This window comes from Musa acuminata, chromosome BXJ1-2 (assembly GCF_036884655.1).
Source record: "Musa acuminata AAA Group cultivar baxijiao chromosome BXJ1-2, Cavendish_Baxijiao_AAA, whole genome shotgun sequence".
Taxonomy (NCBI): Eukaryota; Viridiplantae; Streptophyta; class Magnoliopsida; order Zingiberales; family Musaceae; genus Musa; species Musa acuminata.
In genome coordinates this window covers 30,084,069-30,108,253 of record NC_088328.1, presented here as the reverse complement: position 1 = coordinate 30,108,253, position 24,185 = coordinate 30,084,069, and the positions used below count along the sequence as shown (strand labels likewise).

Sequence of the window (24,185 nt, the reverse complement as noted above, 5' to 3'; positions counted from 1 at the left end):
AAACTTTGAATATTTTGGAGAGACTCAAAATATGACCACTTCTGATTAACTCAGAAAATAATGTCTTCTAAGATACTCTAAATCTACATAACCCTAAAAAAAATTAAATCATATAAACAAATATAAAAAATATTTCTAATATCATACTCTTCCATATTTAGATCATTCTATTTTATTATTTATTATTTATAATTATTTATCATCTTTGGTGATTAGGAGGAAGAGGAGAGGAGAAAATGAAGAAGAAGGAGAAAAAAAAAAGGTTATAGCAAAGGAGTGAAAATAATTTTATTGGTATTAGATTATCAAATAAAAAAATATATATGTCTATATTTATGAAGTGATAACTTACAAATATTTAAAGTTCAGATTATAAATAACAAAAATCAGGCAACGCATCTTTTAATGTGCAAATAAGCATATGTGAAGGGTACTTTTGCAAAACATGAAACACATTCGATTCGGATTTTGCAAATAACCCCCCGTCGTTTCCTGATTTATGTCTAATGCTTCAAACGTTCCCATATTTCACTCCCAATAGCCACGGCGAGAGGGTTTTCGTGGAGCGGCGGCGAGATGGAGGAGTTGGACGATTGGGGCCTCAGCGCCGAGGAGCTCAACTTCTTGGAGGAAGACGCCATCAAGAAGATCTCCGAGAGGAAAGCCTCCTCCTCCTCCGCATCCGTCAGCGTCGCCCCCTCCTCCTCTTCTTCTTCTTCTCCCCTGCCGTCCAAAGCCTCCAGCCGCATGAACCCACCTTCCGTGTCCCCCGAGCAGCCTTTCTCGAGAAACTCCTCGGAATCACGATACCAAAAGGTAATGATTTGATTTTTTTATTCTCTTTCTTGCGTTTTCCTTTACTCATCGAGGGAAGTTTCACGATTATGTAATGTTCTCAATAGCCTCTTTGGTGTCTTGGTCGACAAAGAAGCAAAAATATAAGTTTGGCTGCCCCCAGTGTTATGCACTCGGTGCTGTATTGGTTACTTTCTGCTCTAACTCAATCTGAAAGGTCAGCAGAATGATGAATGAGGCAGGGATAGGAGGTTCTTGCGATTGCATGATTTGCTATTATTTTGCTCTCTTTCTCCTAGCACTCGAGTTTCTTTGATGTTCTGCTTGACTTGAATGGTTTCTTTGTCGACAAGGATACATAAATGTTATATTATCGGTTGGATCGCCACATATACATATCAAGAATCAAATGGTCTGCGTGCCTGCCCTTACGGTTGCAAACTCGTTGCTGTATAGATTACTTCATCTACAATTTCTTTTTTGATTTTTGCTCTATCTTGATCTGAAAGTTCAGCAGACTGCTAAATGAAGGAGGAAGGGAAGGTTCATCCAATGAATATTCTGACACCAATTGCATGATCTGTTAGTCTTTTATTTTTATTTTTCCTTTTCCTAGTTGATGAAAATTTTAGTTTCTTTAGTGTTCTGCTTGACCTGCTTGGTTGACAAAGAAGCTAAATTGTCGGTTGAATAGCTTACATATTCATATCAAGAATCAAGTGGTCTGCAAACTTGGTGCTACATAGGTTACTTCATCCACAAATTTGTTGACTTGTGCTTTAACTTGTTATGAAAGGTCAGCAGAATAATAGAGAAGGAAGGGCTAAAAGGTTCACGTGATGAAGATTCCATCAACAATTGCATTGATGACTGAAATATGCACGTATTTTCTTGCTACTAATGATATACCTGTTTTTCCCTCACTACACTTGATGGGGATGCTCTGGTCTCATCAGCTTCACATCTGACTTGATTAATGAAATTTTGGGAAGTTTTTTATTGAGTATTGATACGAGAACTATCGGACATCTTGTTCTTTTGTGTGTGAAGTATAAATTCAACCAAGTGCAAAGTAAAGGTCATCCGTGCATTTATAACACTAAGGGTTATTTTCACTGGTAGAGAAGAATTAGAAATATGAAGGTAACAGTTTGAGGTTGGTTGATTTCTTTTTTGTCTTTAGAGAATGTTGCTGTGCTGGCCACATGATAAATATCAGTTCAAAGATGGATCACAGAATCCGAGGATATCTTCATTTTTTATGTTTGGATGCTTTCATAGGGATAGGACTTAGTTACTTCCTTTTGCAGCTAGCAAATGGGTCCTTCAACAGTTTTTCTTGATGGCATTCTCTTGTCTATCATTTTATACCACATATAAAATTTCTTTATATTTGTATATTCTTTATCTTCACAAAGTTTTCACGATGGATTTCCTATTTGTTGAAGTCATAGTACTAAGATCTCTGAAGAAGAAGAAGAAGAAGAAGAATGTAAATTTCTGCAATTTACAATATATAAATTCAAAGCACAGAAACTATTCTCAATTTCTTAAACTCTGTGACACTTTATAAATTCAAAGCACAGAAACTATTCTCAATTTCTGCAATTTACAATATATTTGGCGAAAAGATAATATATTATCTCTCTTTATTGTTGTCTGTAACTCTGTTACGGCTGCTTTTTATCTTGCCTTAATTTTTTTGAATTCATTTTTCTATATCACAAAAGACAGATATTGCATTGATGGCATGGAATGCCATTTATCCATTGTTTTTAAACTGATTTATTTCTTCTGTATTTTTTGATTTTGGAGGGCTCACAAGATAGGCATCAAGTTGGAAAATGTTTCATCTCCTGATATACCACCATCAATGCCAAGTTCCATAACTAATTTGTGAGTTGCTTATTTGCCTAATTCCTCTTATCTAGGTTGAAACCTTTCCTGCGCTAGGTCTATCTTCAACGGATGCATCCAGAGAAACTGGTATGTGAATCTGTTTGACCACTATCTGAAGAGTTTTATCTTGAGCTTTTAGATACTTCTTTGCTCTTTCTCTTCAGTTAAGTCTCATGATTCTGATTTACTGTGGTATGTCTTTCCAGGGAAAGACACCACTTTTCCTCAGTCCAAGCTCTGTGTCAGACTTTGTCTTCATGCCAGTGGTGTTATCGCGGCAAAGTTCAATTATCATCCGGTATTGTATTGGCATATCACCTGAAGTCTTTGATGTATATTCAAAAGACAATTCATTAGAACTATTTGTTGTTGTTATGGGTTCATTCTAGTTACTTGTAGACGCATTTCATAAGATCCCAAAGGCTAGCTGGCATGGAAAGGAAAGGTATCGACACATTCATGATACTTTCATGGAGTTTGATTGGGTTCATTAAGTTTGGTAGGATTACTAATTGTCTTTACATTTTATGTTCCTTCAAATGGTAAACATTAGACTATGGATGTTCCCTCCATCATCCTTGGATGTGGCTGAGGAAGTTCTTAACGCGGTGGCTGGTGTGGATGTTGAGGTTAGCTCCTCGTGTTGTAGCTCTTTGCTTATGATATTGTTCTGTAATACATTTAATCAATGAAATAATATCAAACCGGATAAATTGTTTCAATTATGGTCCATCTTGTGGTCTTTCACCTTTTGAACCAGTGACATATCTCACGGATAGGAATTCATAATTAACATTAGTTTTTTTTTTCAAATAAGCAATAATTAACTCATTTAAGCACATGTCTTCCAGGTTCAAAAGCTTGATCCATTAGTCCGACGTGCCCTTGCTGCTGCATCTGCTGTTCCAGATCTACGAGGTACATGTAAAGAAGAGTTCCATTAAGAATATGGATTACATGTGCACAAGAGGTGTGGGTTATGTCTGTACTATTCTTGCATTTGAAGCAAAATTTAAGCTTTGAATGAGAAATGCAATGATGTAATCATATTTTTATGTTATTTTTCTATACCACAGATTTGTCTAGCATGTTTGTCTCTTAACGAAAATGACATTTCTCAAGCATGCATAGAAGATAAACTGAAACTGAAACTTCAATCTTCAAGTTACAAATTAGAATTGGTCCTTCGTTCTGTTGGATCCTTCTTTTTTTAATTACATTAATATTTTGGTGTTTGTTTTTTGACCCATTTCTTGTCATCAGAGAGCCTTTTTAAAGTGTGTATCATGGCATCATTTTATTTCTGTGGACATGATGCATAATCTTCAAAATTCATTATTATTATATACTAGTCTAATAATTATTTTTTAAAAAATTGCTTTTAAAGTCCTTCACATATAGGTACTGAAATTGTTGAATATAGCCGTCACTCTTCATTTCTTGTTATGTTGTTCTCTTATAACATTTTCTGTCTCAATACTAATTTGTCTTTTAAGAAGATCTATATGACAGGATGCCAAGCTATGTTGAATCAAAACTTCTACCTTTCCAACGAGAAGGAATTAGGTACGAAGTGACAAGTCTTTCTGTTGGGTTTTCAAAATAATGTATTTTTAATGAAATTATGTATCTGACTTAAGCGTGGTGTGTACAATATCTAGTTGGTGAATACCTTCCATCTACATATATACATTTATAGTAAAATGTAGATAGGTCTCTATTTCAATGCATATATACATCTATAGTAAATAGTAATAATGGATGGATCTGTTTGCTGGTAGCACATTTCTCCTGATGGGTATCTAATACGGTGACATTATTGAGTGAAAGTTCTTTGTTTGAAAATAACAATGTGAAGATGGCAATTGTAGTGAACTTATTCCTTCCAGATGGCAATCTTGAAGCTTCTTTTCTCATGTGCATGATCCTAAAACATTCATGTTGTTACTTATTACTTATTAGTGATCAGTAAAATATTATTATTTGCTAACTTCATATCCACTCAATAGTAGAAGGTTTTTAGTATTTAAAAAGAGGTTTTTTAATATCTAGAGTAAGTTATGGAACTTTTCTTCTTGTGTCTCTGGGATAATTACCAATGTGGAATGGTGTCCAATCCAAAACATTTTTTTCATAACTAAAGCAGTTCCTTTACATGTTTGTCCTTTATATTTTGTTGTCTATTAAGAAAATTTTTAACATTCATGAGGGTTTTTGGGTACCTAAATACAACTTTTTGACACCCCATCATAACCAAGATCGTAAGAGTATCTCTTGTGTCCAGCAAACTGATCGTGAGCAGAATCTTGCGTAACAAATTTCAAATGTAGTAGAAGTTGTTGGTGTTCTCTTTCATCCATAGGATTTACTTTTGATAAATTCTACAGTAAATTCTGCTTGGAATTGTTTTAGTGGAATATCTGAGGACTTCATTCATTAAAATGGAGATTTCTTTTTAATTTGCTTTCAGAATTTTTCAGTGTAATCTAAACTGCAATTTATTTTTCTATGTTAGATTCATGCTGCAGCATGGTGGACGTGCTCTTTTAGCTGATGAAATGGGTCTTGGAAAGACATTACAGGCATTGGATTTTGGGCCCAGATCTTGTATTGAGCTTTTAAGTTCTTCATTGCTTATATTATTCAAGTTGGATCATCTTATATATGTTTATTTATAGGATTGGTTTTGCATTTAGTTTCCCATCATTTAGTGTTGTCTATTCAGTTTTTATTTTCATAATTATTCTTTTAGCATTCTCATAGGCTATTTGTAAAACTTGCTGTTTGCTATTTAAACTTTAAGGTTATCATACCATCGGTATGTTTTAAAAAATTTCTGAAATTAAGTAGGGTTTGTGAAAAAAACAATTCATACGATGACAAAAAGCATGAGCAAGCCAAATGAGCAAGCCTACTTAGGATTGGGTAAATTTGTAAGATCTTATGAGCTATGGCTTGGCTTAGAAGTTAAAACCTGAAAGTGTTTGTCACGGTAATGATGTATGACATTATATAAACCAAGGTTTGCAATATCGTACTGTACCGGTGTTTCGAGGTAGGTTCGGTACGGTACAGTACCATGTACCGCTCGGTACACCAGGGCGTACCGAGCGGTACATTAGGGCGTACCAAGTGATTTTAAATATTTCATCCTCTTACTGCTACAGTATAACACTGTAGCACGTTCCGTCCGGTAGCGGGCGGTCCGCGTACCGGTATGTCATTGAACCGGTATGTACCGCCCGTACTGGACGGTACTATTTGAAATTGCATACCATGACATAAACCGTTCAGCAAGTAAGCAAGCAAGCAAGCAAGCAAGCTGGATGAGCAAGAGTGCATAGGACTGGGAGGCACTAGAACAAGACACTCATATCATGCTAAAGTTGAACTTCTGGAGACCTATAAAGAAGATTGTTCAAATTGTAGATTATGCATCTTAATATATAAAATTACAGCATCCTAAAATGTAGATTTGGAGTCTCTCATGTGAGTACTTTCTCATTCAGCATTCTCCAATGACTTACTGTCTCTAATGATGAGAATACTTTCTGATTCAGCATTCTCCAACTCCTTTATGGTAACTTATGTTTATCTAGGGTTCATTTTCTTCTCTATTGCAGATTAGGTTGAAATTGTTTGACATAAAGCTCACACTAGCAAGTAATATTCGTTATTGTAGCATTGGTATTGTGACATTAACATGTTTTATTTTCGAGATGATAAATTTCATTGTGTACCAACTGGATATTCAACTTGTTTACGAGAACTGGTTGCTTTGTTCTACAGGCAATTGCTGTTGCTGCTTGCATTCCGGATGCGTGGCCTGTTCTTGTTGTCACCCCGTCTTCCTTGCGTTTACAATGGGCTTCTGTGAATATTAGACCCTACTTCTCTTTGATTATTCATATCGAATCACTGTCTCTTAACATACTCTGTGCCCCTCGGTAATCATTAAATTTGTTTTGCAGATGATTCAGCAGTGGCTTAATATATCTTCTGCAGATATTCTGGTATGTAATAAATGCTTTTGCCTTTGATCTTAAATTAGAAGTCTTTTTTTTTGTTTTAACTCGAAATTTACTACATTTGTATTTGAATATTCTCCTCAATTGAATGTTATGTCTTAGTCATTGGTATCTAAAATTGGACTTCTCATGAAAGCTTATCCTTGTGTTGGATTCATATTACATGCTCTTATTTTGAAAGTAGTTTAATTTCTTATCATTTTTTCTTTGCAATTGTTCTTATGATGTGCTTCACTTATAATTAATGTCCTAGTCCTATTGTAAAAACAGGATGTTATACTTTCTCTTTGCTTTTGTTTATGATTGGTGCCTTTTTAAGGTGGTTACATTGCATCCTAGGCTTCATGGGTTTGAATCATCAGGCTAGCCTTTTGCTGAAGGATCAGGGTTGCTTATATTTGGTCCTACACCTGACCTTGCTGTGGTGGAATTCTTATGCCAGGATGCCCCTCTTTTGTCATGAATTAGAAACTTACATATCCTTTTCTCATCTTCCAGTATAGTCACACAGTAGTGTCATTAGGGGCATTTCCTATAATCACTTGCTGAGAATATATTGACAATATGTGGTACCTGATTGTCAAGTATATTCTTTTCTTCTTAAAGTTTAAAAATGAACATGGTAAACACACAAGGTAATATTTTTGCAGTTTCTTCATTTTCTGATTGTTTTATTCCTAAGAAAGTTGTGCTCAATATTGTCTTAATAGAAATTATTTGACCTAATTTTGATTTATTACCAAGAAAGAGAGGAGTTAAGGAAATTGTGGCACAATTTGTAAACTTATTTTAGTTTCCAGTCTCCATTTGTCAGCTCAGACAATTTAATGAATTTTCTATTAAAATAATAAATGCTTAGAAATTGAATAAAACTCACATATCACTGTTTGTACTTCTAGGGTTAGGGCTATACATTAACCTTTTCTAGAGCAGCATTGGTGGGAACCTTGTGAACTTTTCACCTTTTTGATGGTGGTAGCAACATATGATAATTGTATTAATCTGGTGGAATTTGAATTTTCAAATGGATATCGTACCTAAATTGAAGTTCTTAATTTAGTTAAAATCTTTAGCTAGTAATGTGTAGAGACTGTAGTGTTCATAAAAACCCAGTTTGTTTATATGCTGCTATTGCAAAATGGTTCTTTTATATCTTTGGTGGCTTCTTGATGCTGGACATATAAAGATGGTCTTATTTTTGTTTATATTTGAACTTTTGATTTTATTTAATTCAATTTAACACTTTCTAAATTTTCCTTGTTTGGGACTGGTAGGTTTATAATGCATCTTGAAGTGGAAAATCTGAGTTCGTGCTAGAACTAAGGACACTGATCAAACCAAGGATTGAAATATCGTACCGTATCGGAGTTTCGACATTTGCTCGGTATTGTACGATATTGTATACCGAGCGGTATACTATTCGGTATAGGTGTTTATATATATATATATATATATATAATAATAATAATAATAATAATAATAATAATAATAATAATTCGACGACGTTGTCGAAGCGACTTCGCCTCTCTCTTCTCCCCATGCGGGGCGACGTCACCTATATATGTATATATATATATATATAATAGTAAAAAAAATCTTATATATATATATTTATATATAAAATATTTTTTATATATAAATATTTTTATAAAAGGTGACATCTCGCGACGTCGCCTTATATATATATATATATATATATATATATATATATATATATATATATATATATACCGCTCGATAATGGGTGATCTGTGTACTGGTCTGTTGACGGACCGGTACGTACCGCTTGTACTGGGCGGTATTATTCGAAATTGAAGACCTTGGATCTAACAACATGAATTATCCTAACATGTGTGAACATTAGTTGTACTTGTTGAATACCTATTGATCGTGTTTGATTGTCTTTGAAGGTAGTTCTATCTCAACATGGAGGCTCTAACAAGGCTGGATTCAAGATAGTGTTCTCGAATTTGAAGTCAAATATCCATTTAGATGGTGTTTTCAACATAGTTTCTTATGATGTAGTTCCTAAGATACAAGATATACTTCTGGCTTCTGAGTTTAAGGTAATTGAAACATTTTTTTCTTAGTGTCAATGTCTCATTTCAATCTCTTATTTTCTTTATTTGTATTATCCTTCGTTTTATCGATAAAATAGGTTGCCCCGAGAGACCCCCTTACTTCGGCGGTCCAAGTACCCTGATTCAAATTGAATTAACAAAGCATTTTCTTTATTTTAGACTTAACAAATGATAAGAAAGGATGTTTGAAAGGTTGTAGTCCTTTATTTAAATAATTTTCACTTGCTTCTATGCTGAACACATTCAGTTTTTGAAACATGGGGAATTTTATGTTTGAAATAATAGGAATTATTTTGTTTCTAGGGTTTTAAATATGCCACAAACATTTTTAATCTTAGAAAGAAAATTTCTGTTTGTAATGGTACATTTCTAAGCACCACATTGGTAGAAAGTTACACTTCTTTTCCCTACTATAATGTACCTAATATTTTTTTTGAGAATATTTTATGTTTTCAAGCAATGATTTAATTTGACCAGCATTACACTGTGACAAATGCTATAGAATTACGCATATTTTCATATATAATAGTATTTGACTATTTTCAAACTAAAATTTGTAATGACTTTTACGATTCAGGAGTAGAGGCATTACTTAGCCCACTTGGAATGAACAATCTTCGTCGTGTGTGCTCACTTGAATGGGGCCCCTGTAATTTTTTGTAATGAGAAGAATGGCTGTGAATGGAGAAGGTAATGGGAGAAAGGGAAAAAATAAAAAGAAAAGAGAAGGTAAAAAAGGTGATGGGGTTCTTAATTTACCAGCTCTGTACACTCACACAGTCATCCTGAACATGTATGGTTGGATACATGGTGCCTAGCTATTCCGTTAGGGCATCAAATAATACATCAACACTGACCTTGTGCACTTTCATGTTATACTTACTGTGGTTATCACAGGGTAAAGTAGAGTAACTTAATTTTTTGAACAAAACTAGTTTCAAACAACATATGGCGTGTGCTGTGGTATACAGCATGGTACAAGAGGATGTTTTACTGTATGAGGCATGTACTGGCTGGATAGGAGCATGATCTATCCAGAAAAATAACTTCCATAATGATTAAACGATAACTTGGTGCTGCATCTTGCATTCTTTTCAGCACAACGATGGAAACATTTATGTTCTTCAGAGTCTTGGTGACTCAATAGTCAATAGTATGTAATTTTGTTCCCCTAAAACATGTTAGGATCAACTAGACTTTCTTGAAGGATAATCTCTCTCGGCAACCTGACCGGCCTTGCCAAGTTGCTGTCTCAAATGGATTTTGTGTATCTTTTGGTTCAACTAAGATACGAAATAGTGCCTATTCTTTGTAATTTAATAAATTTGACTGTGGTATGTTGTTGATCAAATTAGTTTAGAAATTATTTATGTCAAATGCTTTGATAAGACAAGCCAACATTTTTGCATGCAATTGGTTCAGTCGATGTGCTTAACAGAGCTCCATCTGTAGTTGGATCAGTTGCAATTTACTGGTTATGCGTCTGAAAGAAAATATCTATGGAGAACTCAGTCAACTTTTTCAGGTTTAGAGAGTTTATTTGTGTCTCTCTTGTGCCACAAATTGGTGAAGTCATCATGTTATTTTCTTTTTTTCACCTGACATCTCATAGTTTGTTTTCTTTTTCTATTAAATCTTGATAACCCACAAAGTTGGATGGTTTTGAGTTTGAAAGCCACTAGTTATGCCTCTGAAAGGAAAGAAAAAGGAAGCTCATTAAGAGTATTGGCGTTTCCAAGATTAAAACAATACTGTTAATCGAGATGACAACATGAACACTTTATATGGTTTTGTTAATGCAAGTAAACTGTTGCCGAGCATGTTGGTTTGAAACTTTTACCTAAGATTTTCTTGCAGATTTTTTTTTCTTTTGCTTTTAAGATTTTTGCACCATTGTAAACCAGATGGCTAAAAAATTAAATTTGACATTCATTTTGTTTGCTGTAATTGTGATCTTCTTCCTCTTCTTCTTTTTTGAATATGAGAAATTCATGCACTATTCTGGTTTTCAATTGTAGCAGATATATTCAGCTAGTGACCTTGTATCTTCTATTTTTTCATAGAATGCTTGGAATGTCTACTATGGTTTTAGTTATGATTGTACCTGCTCAGATTGTCATTGCAGATGAATCACATTTTATGAAGAATGCTCAGGCTAAGCGAACAAATGCTTGTCTTCCAGTTCTTCAGGTCTGACATAGAATAACAGCCCTTAGTATGAGTGTGAACTATTTTTGTATCTTAAAATCATTATTTGTTATTTCCATTGCTGATGAAATGTGATAGAACTTATGATGCTTGACGTAAAAAATTGGTCTCTATGATAAGGAAGCTCTCCTATAGCTGTATTGATCATATTACCAACAAAATGAAGAGAACATGGTTTTCACGCTATTCATGCATATTTCGTATATACACGTGTTGTTATGCATTGAAGTATTTACTATTGTAAGGAACTAAGGATGCAAAATAACATAGCATAGTTTATAATTTATATAACACTTTATATCCAGAGTTCCTTTTTGATTTCCATATATTATACTTTGTATGGGCGCATTTTACTCCAAATTGGCATTTAAATTCTATCATCAATATTTCCAACTCGTGGATGTATATCAGACACAATTTATGCTCCTTCACATGGAATTATGGAAGTATCAAATAACATTATTTTATACTTCTTTAGTCAAACTAATTTATTGTCACCTTCGACATATTATCAATGTTAATGGAATACCAAATGGCCCAATATGCATTTAGATCAATTTTATCAAATAATTTAAGAAAATACTTGGTGCTTTCTCAGACTTAAAACTAAATTAGGAAAGTTCATGGTGTTCCTGCTTAATCAAATTTGTCACCCAGTAACTGATGTTTATTATTAGATTAGTGTTAAAGCTTTAAGAAATGGTAATGCAAGAAAAATTTCAGCTTCCTTCCAGTACATGATAACCTAAATGGAGTCTGAAACTTATCTAAAATTGTTTTGCATTCATGGTGTTCCTGCTCAGACTTTGTCACCCAAGTTTACTCATTTGACTTGAGATCAGTGATAAAACTTAAGAAATGGGAAAACAAGATATTTAGAGCTCCTTCCTGGACACAAGTGGACCTATCTGAAATGGAGTAGTTAAACATACGATGTGATAACAAATGTTCGATTTTATTTCTCTCTTTTACAGAGATCTATAGAAAATGGAACAGGTCATTTTGTATATTTTCAAGCTAATTGGGAAACTTGTCAAAATTAAAAATTCCAGTATTTTATAGTATAATCCCCATGAAATTTATGGTTACCCAAGTCCTGAATAAATAACATGACATGTAATATTAAATTGAGCATGTTTTATGGTTATTATGAGGTTCATATTGATTGTGATTCATTTAAAATCTTGGTTCAATGTCGGCACTGGTTGACGTGTGGACCGATAAGTAGTACCAATATGGATTGCAATATTGACACTTCGTATGAGTCACTACTTACTAGATTAGAGAGAAGGACACTCGGTATGAGTCACTACTGACTGGACTAGAGAGAAAGATAGAGGAATGGAGGGGGAGAAGGAGACCCCAAGGTGGAGGAGGAGAGAATGAAGATGAATAGGAGGTTATGATGTCTGTCAAAGGAGGAAGTAAAAGCAGAGGAGGATGAGGATGAAGAGGAGATGGTGACATGTACTGGAGGAGGCATCAGCAGTGGCTTGAGACGGATAAGTGGAGGATGAGGAGGAGACAGTGATGTGTGCTGAAGGAGGTGTCAGCAGTGGCATGAGGACACAACATTAGTAATGGAAGGAGGTGGATGTTGAGGTGGTCGCGGCAACCAGGAGGCAAATAGCTGTTGAAGAGGAGGAAAGAAAGGGGAGGTAGACATGCAACAATTTTTTTCATCAGTTTCAACAGCTATCAACAACATCCAACGTGCGGTGTTCTTTTTGCTATTGGAGCATCCAATTGATATTATAAGGTGAACTGGATCAGTACACATAATATAACTCTTCTAAGGCTCCTTCTGACTTCAAGGATTGAAATATCGTACCGTATCGGTGTTTCGAGCTTGGCTCGGTACGGTACTGTACCGTTTACCGAGCGGTACGCCAGGGCGTACTGAGAGGTACACCTAATTTAGGTGTAAAATCTTCCGAAAATAAAAAAAAAAGAGATAGCATATGATTTTTAAGTTAGAAATAAATATAGTAATAGTATAAGTTTAGCAAAATCAATTTAAATTTAGTAAGAATAGTGTCACATATCTTTTTTGGGCTTTGAGGAATAGTCTTGTGCAAGGTTCATATTTCAGTTCGTTACGGATTGTCCTTATGTAAATATTTAAATATCTATAGAAAAATCGTTTGAATTGTTAGACTATTTTGTTACAATATAAACTCTAAAATTCAAATGAATTAAATAATCACATATGTAGATATATATGATTGCTGATTCTACCACCAAAACGAACGATGGTCCTCGACGGGTGGTGGATCAGGGTCCTCGATCCTATACATCTGCATATCAATATGATATGTTTGTTGGATCCAATCATGAAATTGATCCCATGACATAATGTATTGATACATCGTATGTCATTGATTCATCAATGTGATGATGATCGTAGGCTGATCGTCATGAATCACATTTGTCCGAGGCAGCTCCTGAGGCATATATTGGTGAATGTCAGAGCTTCTACTTTCGCTACTGATCTGCTGCTCTGTTTCATACTGTTGCTTAGAGAAGGATGACCAACTATCACTGTACTGATGTTGCCCGTATGATTCTCTATAATACGACGGTTGTGGATACGATGAGCTTCTTTCTTTGTCTACATCATGTAGGCTCTGTCGCATTTGCTCAAATTCATCCACTGCCTTCCCCTTCCCTTTTCGTGCATAAACTTGACCAGTACTTTGTCGAGTTCTATGATCTGAATCTTGGGTGGCATGTGTAAAATATTGCTCATCGGTCCATGCACCACCCTCAAGTTGTGTAGACGAGACCAACGGCTGCCCGGCATCATCGCCATCATCCGTCGAGGCACTACTGTCCGAGTTTAGGAGATCACAAATGTGAGAAAAGAAGAGTTTAAAAACATATGAGAAAGGGCTCCAATGGCCAATTTGATCGTTGGAGCACTGTTACTGTGCGTTAACGGTCGAAATCGATCGTTACCGAGCTGTGTCAGGCGGTAACGGTCGAAATTTCGAATGTTACCGCCCGATATAACCTCGTATCGTTTGATACGGGGCGCTTTTAAGCGTTCCGCCTGGTAGCAGGTGGTCCGCGTATCGGTATGCTATCGGACCGATACGTATCACTCCTACTGGGCAGTATCATTCGAAACTATATACCTTGCTTCTGATGTCTTTGTACTTCCTAATGTCGCCATGAACCTTAACGTCTTATCTGAGAAATCTAAAATCCAGTTCTGTGCTGAAGTTCACATGTTGACATGTTCTCTAGCGGGCTTCCCTCGTAACTTAAGATTGGTTAATCATGTGCAAATGCCATTCATATGGAACCTTACCCTTATTTTTCCTTTAAAGTTCTCCTTTAGTTCCTACCACTACCAAGGTTTGCAGTTATAGCTAGATTTATCAACTAAAAATTTCTTCGACAATTGAGTCAGTTCCCATCCATGCTAACTGGCTTCATGTACACCATTGATATATTTGATTGACCTTCAAAACTGCCAAATCCATCTCTGGGACTGGCTCTGATGTATTCATTTTCTCGTAATATTTTTATCTTATTAATTACATCAAATTTTATTGTGATAGAGTAAATACAAAAAAGTGGTTGGCTATTTTATCTATTGTTGTTTCTTCTTTTTTGATTTCTCCTTATGTAGTTGTTAAACATTTTTTTTTGCACATTGAACATTGTGAGATTCCTTTTACAAGTACTAACACTAGTCAGTCAAAATTTTATTGACCCATGGTTCGTCTTACCGGTCCATATAAGTATATCGATCGACCATTGGTACGGTACGTACTGACATACCGACACATGGTATGGTGGGGTATATAGACAAACTATTATGTACCACCTATATCAGTCCCCTATCGGACTGGTACATATTGCCTATACCAGACGGTATGTCACGGAATGACGAACCTTGTATCGACCTTCTAGCTTAGCTGCGTACAAATTGTTAAATCAGGAAATATTTCTTTAGGCATTGCACATTGTTAAGTAAAACTGCTTTTAACACTTCTTTTTCTTTGGTCATCAAACCATACCTGCTTCTTGGTTACAAATGGGAAGTTGCACTATTATTTCATAAGCATTGCTAATTTAATATTTCAGAAAGCTCAATACGCAATTCTTCTGAGTGGAACTCCTGCTTTATCCAGACCTATTGAGTTGTTCAAGCAGGTTCAGCTTTACCCAACTAATGGATTTTGCTTCTTGATTTTTTCCCCTAGTTTATGATGCATTAACAATGTTTTAGTCTGATTTCTGTTTTTTTCCAGCTTGAGGCCTTGTATCCTGGTGTTTACAGAAATGTTCATGAGTATGGGAATCGTTACTGCAAGGGTGTAAGATTAGCTTAACTTTATTTTTCGAATTATATGTCATCAAATGCAGTTGTCTATTTGATCGGGAGGTCTAACTTCTAAAATTTATCTTTATAGGGTATCTTCGGATTGTATCAAGGTGCAAGCAACCATGAAGAGCTACACTGTCTAATGAAAGCAACCGTCATGATTCGCAGATTAAAAAAAGATGTCCTCTCACAGCTGCCAGTGAAGCGTAGGCAACAAGTAAATTTCTCCCTGCCAAATACACCAATTATATCATGCCAAGCTATTATCTCTTAAGTTTTACACAAATCAGCCTGAATCCTTCTTTGTTTCGTTAGCGCTGTTGGAAGTTACAGTGTTGCCAAGGATCAAGTTCCTTTCTGAGATTCCATAAAGAAAAATTCTACAATGTTATAACGATGGTTGGAGTCACATCATAAATTGGTGGACCGTAGGTTGGATCTGATTATGAATCAAATAGTGTTTCAAAAGATCTTTCTAAGTTTTTTAAACCTTAAACACTTGAAAAATGATGAAAACAATCTGAAAATATGAATTCCAACCTAAAGTTTGTTTTTATAACCTTATGCTTGTGTGTTTATGAAGAATAAACATGAGTGTTTCATTAAATGAGCCAGTATAATGCCCTTTTTTGGCATAGTTTTGGAAACTATTTTCAATGTAGAATTTAAATTTATCTGTAAAAGTAATAAATTTTAGTCTTCGCTACACCTATGATAAATGAGATGTTATGCAATGACATATACCCACTCAGACCCATACCGGTATGGGCTAGGATTGGTACGGGTCTGTGTCCAAGATTGATTTCCTTACAGAGCTGCTACCAATGAATGACGTGAGTTGACACTGGTTTATAGTGTGTCGTTGATTCAATAATATGGTAGCAGTCATTGCCTCATTATCATCGATGACCCATGTGGTGGGAGGTTCCTGTGGCAACATGTATGTTTTCTTACTGTTTTGCCTTGGTGAGGAAACAAGATGGATGTGGGGGGTCTCCCGCAAGAGTAAGTATAAACTCTAAAAAACTTAAGAGAGTAGGTTTGGAATTACCTTGTTTTGAAGAAGTAATGGTTCGGATCTTGATTTTTACTCCCCTTCTTGTGGAAATCAACCTCTCCTAGTGATCTTCAATTAGTTTGGAAGGGAGATATGAGGGAATTAAGTGAACTTTGAGAGATATTAGAGAAAAAAAAAAGTGAGAGAGAGTGTGTGACGGGCCCTTTTATAACCTCCCATAGAAGACGTAATGATTAGTTGGACAACCGTACCCGCAACTAATCTTACTGACTGGTATTGACCTACACCAGATGGTACCAAGCCCATTCCGAGCGGTACCTGTCATCCTGGTCATGTACCGGTCGATTTTGGTTGCTTCGCTTTTGGTCTTCCATTGGTTAAATATTGCCTGTACTGAGTGGTATAGAAAACCTTGCTTATAGTGTACACCATTATCAACATCTTTTGATGTCTAATGAACTTATTGTCATAATAATTTTTTCTGAAACATAAGAATGATTTAGAAAATGACAAAACACAAGAATGAATTCTAATATAAGATCCTCAAGTAATATCTAGCTATTTAAGCTATAATTTCACCCTTAACATATACCTGTTTGTTATAATCCTTTTATAGAATTGGTATCCTATTATAAAACCAAGATTATTGATTCGTAAGATCATTGGTAGTAGCAAACTAATCACTACGGAACTTAATTTGCAAAAATGTTACTTCATTCTTTGTTTTGTTCGTGCTCTTATGGTTTTCTTTTCAAATTAAGGTGCACTAGATTGCATTTGGCTGTTAAAAAATTGCACAACCTGTTAAACTGCTGCATCATCAGGACAGATTTTAAACAGGCTCATTAAATTGTTAAAATGTTTTCTTTTCATACACTGGCATGTCATATGCCATCTGAGCCTTCTTAATTATATGCCTTAATGTGAAACGTGCAAACTTTTTCCATAGAGGATAAGGCTTGGTGTGAAAATAACTGACATTTTGTATTTGTGGATAACAGACTTCATGAAAGTCAAAAAATTGGCCTCAAAAGGCATATTTATGTTTAACCTCTTTTTTGACTAAATTCCTTCTTGAATTAAGAGAAGCAAGTGTTCCTCAATTGTGGTTCTGAGCTGTTACATAATCTAGTACATGAAAAAGGCTTATGAAAACAAAGGGATTGTGTCATCGTTTTACTTGAACAATATGTTATTTTGGTTTGCTGCTGAAAGAAAGAAAGAAAAAAAGTCAAATGTTGAAAGGGTAATTATAATATTGTATAAAACTGATATATGGCTTCCTCATCTTTTTGTCCAAAAATAAAAAAGATCATTACAAATCCATAATACTCTGCAGATCATGCTTGGATGTTTTGGGCAACGATGTTGCTTGGAATCATATTATCCTAATGGTTTGTGGAAGTTCTCTTAATTGTTTTTCCTTTAATTTTATTTTTCATTGGAGTTCATCCCTATTTGTTCACAAATGATATCATTTCTTATTTTATCTTTTCTAATAACCCTATACATTTGTCTCAAGATATTTTTAACATGAGATATTCTGATGGATTTTTTATATTTTAGCTATTCAGTAATCTTTTAATATATAGTTTTATTCGTACTAATCATAACTTTTGTAAATTTCCTTCTTCATTCTGTTCATAGGAATTTGGTTGCATAATTGGTTGCCACTATTTTCAGGTCTTCCTAGATTTGAAAGAGAAAGATATGAAACAAATTAGAATTCTGTTTCGTGAGGTAATCCTGATACCAACCTGCTCATCTTTCATGTTCTGATATACGAAATAGTCATTTCTAGTCCTATATTAGTATTTGAACTTTAGCATGTGTTTAATGATCACACTGATTTTCTTTAGGTAGGACATTATGGCTTCTTGTTGTTGTCTAACATTTCTGTATTTAGATTCATTTGCAACTTATAAGTGAGTCTGATCCATTATAGTTGTATATGATGTGATTTAGATGGAAGTCCAAAAATTAAATTATGATGTGATTTGATGAGTGAGAAAACTGTATTGTCTATGACAGTTATGTAAGTCACACATCATACTGATGGAATTAAGATTTAATTTGCCCCTACTTCTTATTGTTTTAGTGAAAAATATCATAATAAGTAATGAGTGTGACACAGATTTATCAACTTCACATTGTAGATCTTATACAAAATTACAAGATTTTTCTTTTGTAATCACTTGGTACTGCTGGTCGTTGTTTTTTACTTGACATTTCGTGTCTAATATGGAATTACGTTACTTGCTCATTCTTTCTCATCAACTCTTTCTGTTTGTGCATTTCATGTATGTTTGTGTATGTTCTTTTTCTTCACTTGCATATATTATATTTTAAATTTGTGTAGCTGCATTTTAAATCCTTTATATGCAATTTTATTCATTCATTAAAAAGTGAAGTTGGTGTTTCAAATGAGCATGTTAGGAACGTGGATAAATTGCTCATTGGGGGATCTGAAAATAAGCTGAAAATTGGATATGAGTTTGTAACAAGTTTCATGTGGGTCCCAACAAACATAGCTCCTAGGTCAAAATGAATAGCTTTATGAGTTATTATTTTAATTTAAATGGTTTCCATTTTCTTTGACAAACTAATAATAGAATTTGGGCATGACATGTCTGCATGTGTGAAGCTATAGTGTTTTGTTTTCATGTACCTCAATAATCACTAAAATTCTTGATTTTGATTTTCGTTACCTTATTGCCTGAAAATGTTAAAATCGCCTATTAGAGGATGGAGGTGTTTGTGTAATATTTATAGTTGTTCTCAAAGAAGTTTTTACTTCCTTTTTCTTTGTGACATATTAAAAAGAGATGAGGAAGATACCTTAATTGTATCACAGAATTTCTTGTGTAGGTATTTAAACTTGTTTTAGCTTGCAATCTCTGTTTTTTTTGGTAAAACATATCTGAAAAATAAAAACTGAATGATGGCTTGTTTATGGCCCCACATATGGCATGTGGTTTACTATATTATTCTTATATTTATGTGACCTAAGTTGTTCCATTTTTGTCTTTCAGTTGGAGGTAGTGAAGATGAACATTCAGGCTTGTGATTCCCCTGAGAAGATGGAGTCTTTAAAATTTATGCAAAAGAATCTTATTAACAAGGTATCTAAACTCTTTATTCCGTGTTAGTGTACCTGTGGGGTCAAATATACTGCATTTTCCAAAAATGGTATGGGATTCTGCTTACATGATGGAAGTGATTAATATGGAAAAATAATGATCTACACAATAGTCAAATGCTTCATTTTTTAAAATAATTAATGTCTGAAATGTATAGGGATCTAGAAGCAGCAACATTTAGATAGTTTGAGGTTGAATATTATTTTTTCTTGATTATTTGTAGATTAATCACTGTTGTTGACATGACACCACCTCTATGAATAATAATTTCAAAGAGTAGCTCGGCTCTTTTGTTGAGATTATTTATTATAAAGCCAGTTTTCTATACATTTCAGGTGTACTGTCAACTTACTAAATAGAATTGACCTTGAGATTCATTATTAAGGTTTACTAAAACAACGACCTTATTTTTAGTAGGGTGCTTTCTTAGTGCCTTATTCTAGTTTGGGAGGATGAATATTACATCAAAAACCTTAGGTTTGGCATGGTAAATGCATTAGAAATGGACAAATTTGAGCTTTGAATATTCTCATTTACTAATAGTAAAGTTCATAATGTTGTATGTGGAGCGTTCATTCCTCTTGTGTCAATATAAGCATTTAATCTTTGGAGTTGTGTCCTGTGCATTTCAAATTGTGTTCCCTACCGATTGACCATCAAATTTATGATACTTAAGGTTCTGATTCTTCACTTGCTTCAGATCTTTTCCACTTAAAATTCTATATCTTTAGGAATGTGGCTTGCTCTTGCCGTCGATATCTCAGGCATTCTACACTTTTAACTCTTTTGCTTTTCAAAGTTTGATCATATGTTGGGTTATTTCTGTTTATTTTTGTTATCCCTGGTACATGTGTTTAATTATGTATCTAACACGAAAATCTTTTGTTCCTGCACAATAACATTAGAAGATCCATATGGTTATTCTGCCTTGAAATTCTCAGAATAGGGATGTTCCACAGTTATGAGAGAAATACTGCAGTATCTTAACCAGTAAGGAGTCTGTTTATGTCATAAGGATTATATTTGATCCATGTGCTGAAACAGAAAAGATGGTGTCCTGGTAGACCTTGGTCAGGTTTAAGTTTTGGCCAATAGTACATTTATAGTGCATCACTTGTTCTTCATTTCTCTTTTTACATCATCTTTCTGTGTACAGAAAAAAGATTTGATCATGATTCTGCGAAAGTAACAATCTTGGTTTTCTTTTTATCTTCTATTACTGTCCATTTTGGTTGTTAATTGGCTTCCTCTTATTTAAACTGCAGATCTATAATGATTCAGCAGAAGCTAAAATTCCTGCAGTTCTGGATTACCTGAGTACTGTTATTGAGGTAACCAGAACTAATTACTTGGTCATGTGGTTTTATTAGATATAACTATTGCCAGACATCATGTTGATGGCCTGTGAACCAATTAGTTGCATAATTCAATTATTTCAGCTGTCGTACATCTCTTTCAATTATCTGGTTTGGTTAATCTGTATCATGTTCCTTCTACCCATTTGTGAATGGCTATGTTTTAGTTCTTCACTTTATAAAACTTTTAGCACATATGGTGCTTCATGTTTATTCTCATCCTCACTTTTCAGGCAGACTGCAAATTCTTGATATTTGCTCACCATCAGCCCATGATTGATGCGATACATCAGTTTCTTCTTGTAAGTAACTTAACATTGCCATCTTTCTAAGGTAGATTTTATGTTCATATAAATAGTAGTCAACAGTTCACCATCATAATCGCCCAAGAATGATCAATTTATTGCAGAAAAAGAAAGTTGGCTGTATAAGAATAGATGGCGGTACCCCATCATCGATGAGACAAGCTTTAGTAAATGAATTTCAGGAGAAGATTGAAATAAAGGCTGCAGTTGTAGGCTTCTTTCTGCTTTTGAATTGGATTTGTTACATCTCTCTGCTCAGACTGTAGTGTTTTTATGCTATATTGAAAACAAACCCCATGCTCCATGCTTTCTGAAGTTTATTGTTGGTGATGCCCATTTGTAGCTTTCAATCAAAGCCGGAGGTGTTGGATTGAACCTGACCGCAGCAAGTACAATCTTTTTTGCTGAGTTGACCTGGACTCCTGGTGATATAATTCAGGCAGAAGATCGTGCTCACCGGATTGGCCAGGTAATGATTCGTGGTATTGATACAATTTATAGTGCACCTAGATGTATTATACTCTTTCCTGGCTTGGATGCAAATGCTTCTTTTTTATAGTAATATCATCCGTACTTATTAAAACTTACCCAGTCATTGCCAAGCTTGGTGTCACTTAATTACTGATCAGAACAGTGGGTCAAAAAGTCCAGTGTGTCAAAAAGTCGAATTACTGGCTTAATTAATAATATAAGTTTAAAATATGTATAATAAAATATAAAATAATAATCTCGCAATTCTTTTGTTTTTCTACTCTCTTTTAGTTTTCTTCTCTTTTTGCTTAACTAAAAGTTTTGTTCTCTGTTTCTTCCTCTTATTTTATGCTCTTATTTTTTTCTGCTTTTTTTTCCTTTATCAGTCTTCATTGCCATTTTTCTCCTAAATTCTTTCCACTTCTTTGTCCTCCTCTCCTAGTCGTCTCTTTTTGCTCCTTGTCTTCTTTACCTCTGCTGTGCCCTCTCCTTTTCCTGTTATTCCTTGTGGCTTTTTTATGTAATTGTTTCGAGATTCTCCCTAATGTAATAATTTAATTATATAATATTTGAAATAGATCTGAAATAGATAAATTTAATTATTTATGTAATAGTTTCTAGATTCTCCCTAATGTATAATTTATATTATCCTCTTATTTAAATTCACTGAAATAAAAAATAAAAATCCTAATTGCAATAGAAATATAACCTATTCTATTTTTAATTTGATATAATCTTAATTTTATGTATCCGGTAGTTAAAGAACTAGTTCAACAAAAGCCAAAGGTAGGTTGATTATTTAGCATTTGCTTTCTTGAGCACTAGTATCTGTATATATAGAGCCTTGAGATAACTTTCTCTTTGTTAAGGTGGAAATTGATGGTTGCTCAATCACTGTTTACTATAGCTTCATATTAACAAATAAATGTCATTGTCAATGTCTGCTAAGTCTACTATGCTGAATTATTTGAATCAAACAAACAATTTAAGGAAGAATCCCTCTTTAATAAGTTTGTGGCCACATTGAGATTCTATCAGTGTACTGTGTGGTGCAAGTTTTTCATCTAATTAAGTATTCATGACTTGAGTACCCTTTAGCAATTCACCATGAATTTAGCTCATGTGTACTTATTATAGTTCTATCTCATGTCAGTTAACACTTACGTAGAGCATGCTAACTTTGTCTCTTCATCAAAATTTAAATATCATAATGTAGTTCTGTTTTGCTCTCACAAGGTACTAGGCTTGACTGCACTTAGCGCTATTTGGGGTATAATTTGCTGCTGTAATCGATTTTAACCAAGACAAACTATATTTCATGTTGACCATTGATGTATTATTATATTCATTTTTCCTTTGCTTTGCTAGGTATCATCGGTCAATATATATTACCTTCTCTCAAATGACACTGTTGATGACATAATCTGGTATGTCTGTGTCATTAGTGTAAGTATTACCTCAATTCTTGGGTTACCCATGGTTTTTGCTGATGCCAGTCCTGTTCAGGGATGTTGTTCGAAGCAAATTGGAAACTTTGAGCCAGGTTCTGCATAACCCTATCTCTTCATTTGTTGTGTTTCTGGAAATTTCACATGCTCCTTATAGATAATGATTTATATTTCTTATGATTGGATAAAATTTCTGTTCATCCTGATTTGGTAATGACCTGCCTAATTTATAAATTGAAGAGTATTTTCAAGTCTTCTGCATCAGGTGTCAGTACACATTGGCTGAGAATATATTATAAAAAACGATCAGTTGCACACTCCATACATTGGATTCTAGTAAACATCTTTACTGCCTTGTTGCCACTTTTATGAATCAAAAGTCATGATTCTCATATTTTTCCTCCTGTAGTGGAAATCGTGTATGTAAGAGATAACTCTGATTCCTTTCAGCTTAGCACTTAAATTTGTGGTTTGTATTCAATAGAAATCTAATTTTTTTCATTAGACACATAATAACTTTACACCCTCCCTTTTTTCTACCATCCTGACTGTTTTATCTTAGAGAGTTTCTTTCAAATTGCTGCTTCAGGAAAGCATAGATGCCTTTCATTTAACACACACAATTCTTCTTTTAATTACTGATGGTGCTTTTTTTTTTTTTTTCCGCTATCAGATGCTCGATGGCGAAGAAAATACATTAGAAGTGTCTTCCAGTCAAACAAGCAAAAGTCCTCAAAAGCAAGCAACTTTAGACTCCTTTATGAAACGCTGTCATGGAGCTGGGGATGCTCAGCACATTGCAAAAACTCCCAAATTTTGATACACATTTTGTTGTTGTTGTGTAACATTCATTATATATATATATCCCCATTTCTTGTATGTCTATTGTTTTTTTGGTTTTGGACAAGTTCTCGTGAAGCCTGTAATCTATTGTAATTGACGAACAGCTTGCAAATGCCAGAATGATCTGATCAATAGAGAAAAATACTAGTGACGCACTTGTGTTTGTGACAGTTTACTCGGCTCTTTAGGGGCCCTTAGATCCACTTGCCTGCAAAATATTTGATACTTTATTAAATCTCTGGATGCTCATTCTTTTGG

The 24,185-nt window shown here is 34.4% G+C and overlaps 1 protein-coding gene across 5 annotated transcripts; it reads left to right on the top strand.

The window, feature by feature from the left end:
• The first annotated feature begins 527 nt into the window (after window positions 1-527).
• LOC135608880 (uncharacterized) lies at window positions 528-24,078 on the top strand. Of its 5 annotated transcripts, XM_065101948.1 has the most exons (24): window positions 528-816; window positions 2,727-2,781; window positions 2,901-2,992; window positions 3,084-3,139; window positions 3,248-3,323; window positions 3,546-3,612; window positions 4,194-4,260; window positions 5,210-5,276; window positions 6,484-6,567; window positions 6,666-6,707; window positions 8,633-8,788; window positions 10,916-10,993; window positions 15,107-15,175; window positions 15,274-15,339; window positions 15,436-15,564; window positions 18,049-18,105; window positions 19,398-19,487; window positions 20,771-20,836; window positions 21,094-21,162; window positions 21,270-21,374; window positions 21,509-21,634; window positions 23,005-23,063; window positions 23,143-23,179; window positions 23,758-24,078. In XM_065101948.1, exons 1-24 carry the CDS (start codon window positions 577-579, stop codon window positions 23,902-23,904), a joined length of 2,100 nt encoding a protein of 699 aa, XP_064958020.1. In that variant the 5' UTR covers window positions 528-576; the 3' UTR covers window positions 23,905-24,078. The 5 variants fall into 5 exon arrangements, with proteins under 5 accessions (XP_064958020.1, XP_064958003.1, XP_064958015.1 ...); XM_065101931.1 differs by having other exon boundaries at window positions 23,005-23,179; XM_065101943.1 differs by lacking the exon at window positions 8,633-8,788 and having other exon boundaries at window positions 23,005-23,179.
• The last annotated feature ends 107 nt before the right edge of the window (window positions 24,079-24,185 follow it).

Excerpts from the sequence above, each read along its gene's own strand:
- LOC135608880 (XM_065101931.1), top strand. The coding sequence starts at position 577 with ATGGAGGAGTTGGACGATTGGGGCCTCAGCGCCGAGGAGCTCAACTTC. Across the intron at positions 3,140-3,247 it reads AGCTGGCATGGAAAGGAAAG|ACTATGGATGTTCCCTCCAT; the intron begins GTATCGACACAT and ends GGTAAACATTAG. Across the intron at positions 3,324-3,545 it reads TGGCTGGTGTGGATGTTGAG|GTTCAAAAGCTTGATCCATT; the intron begins GTTAGCTCCTCG and ends CATGTCTTCCAG.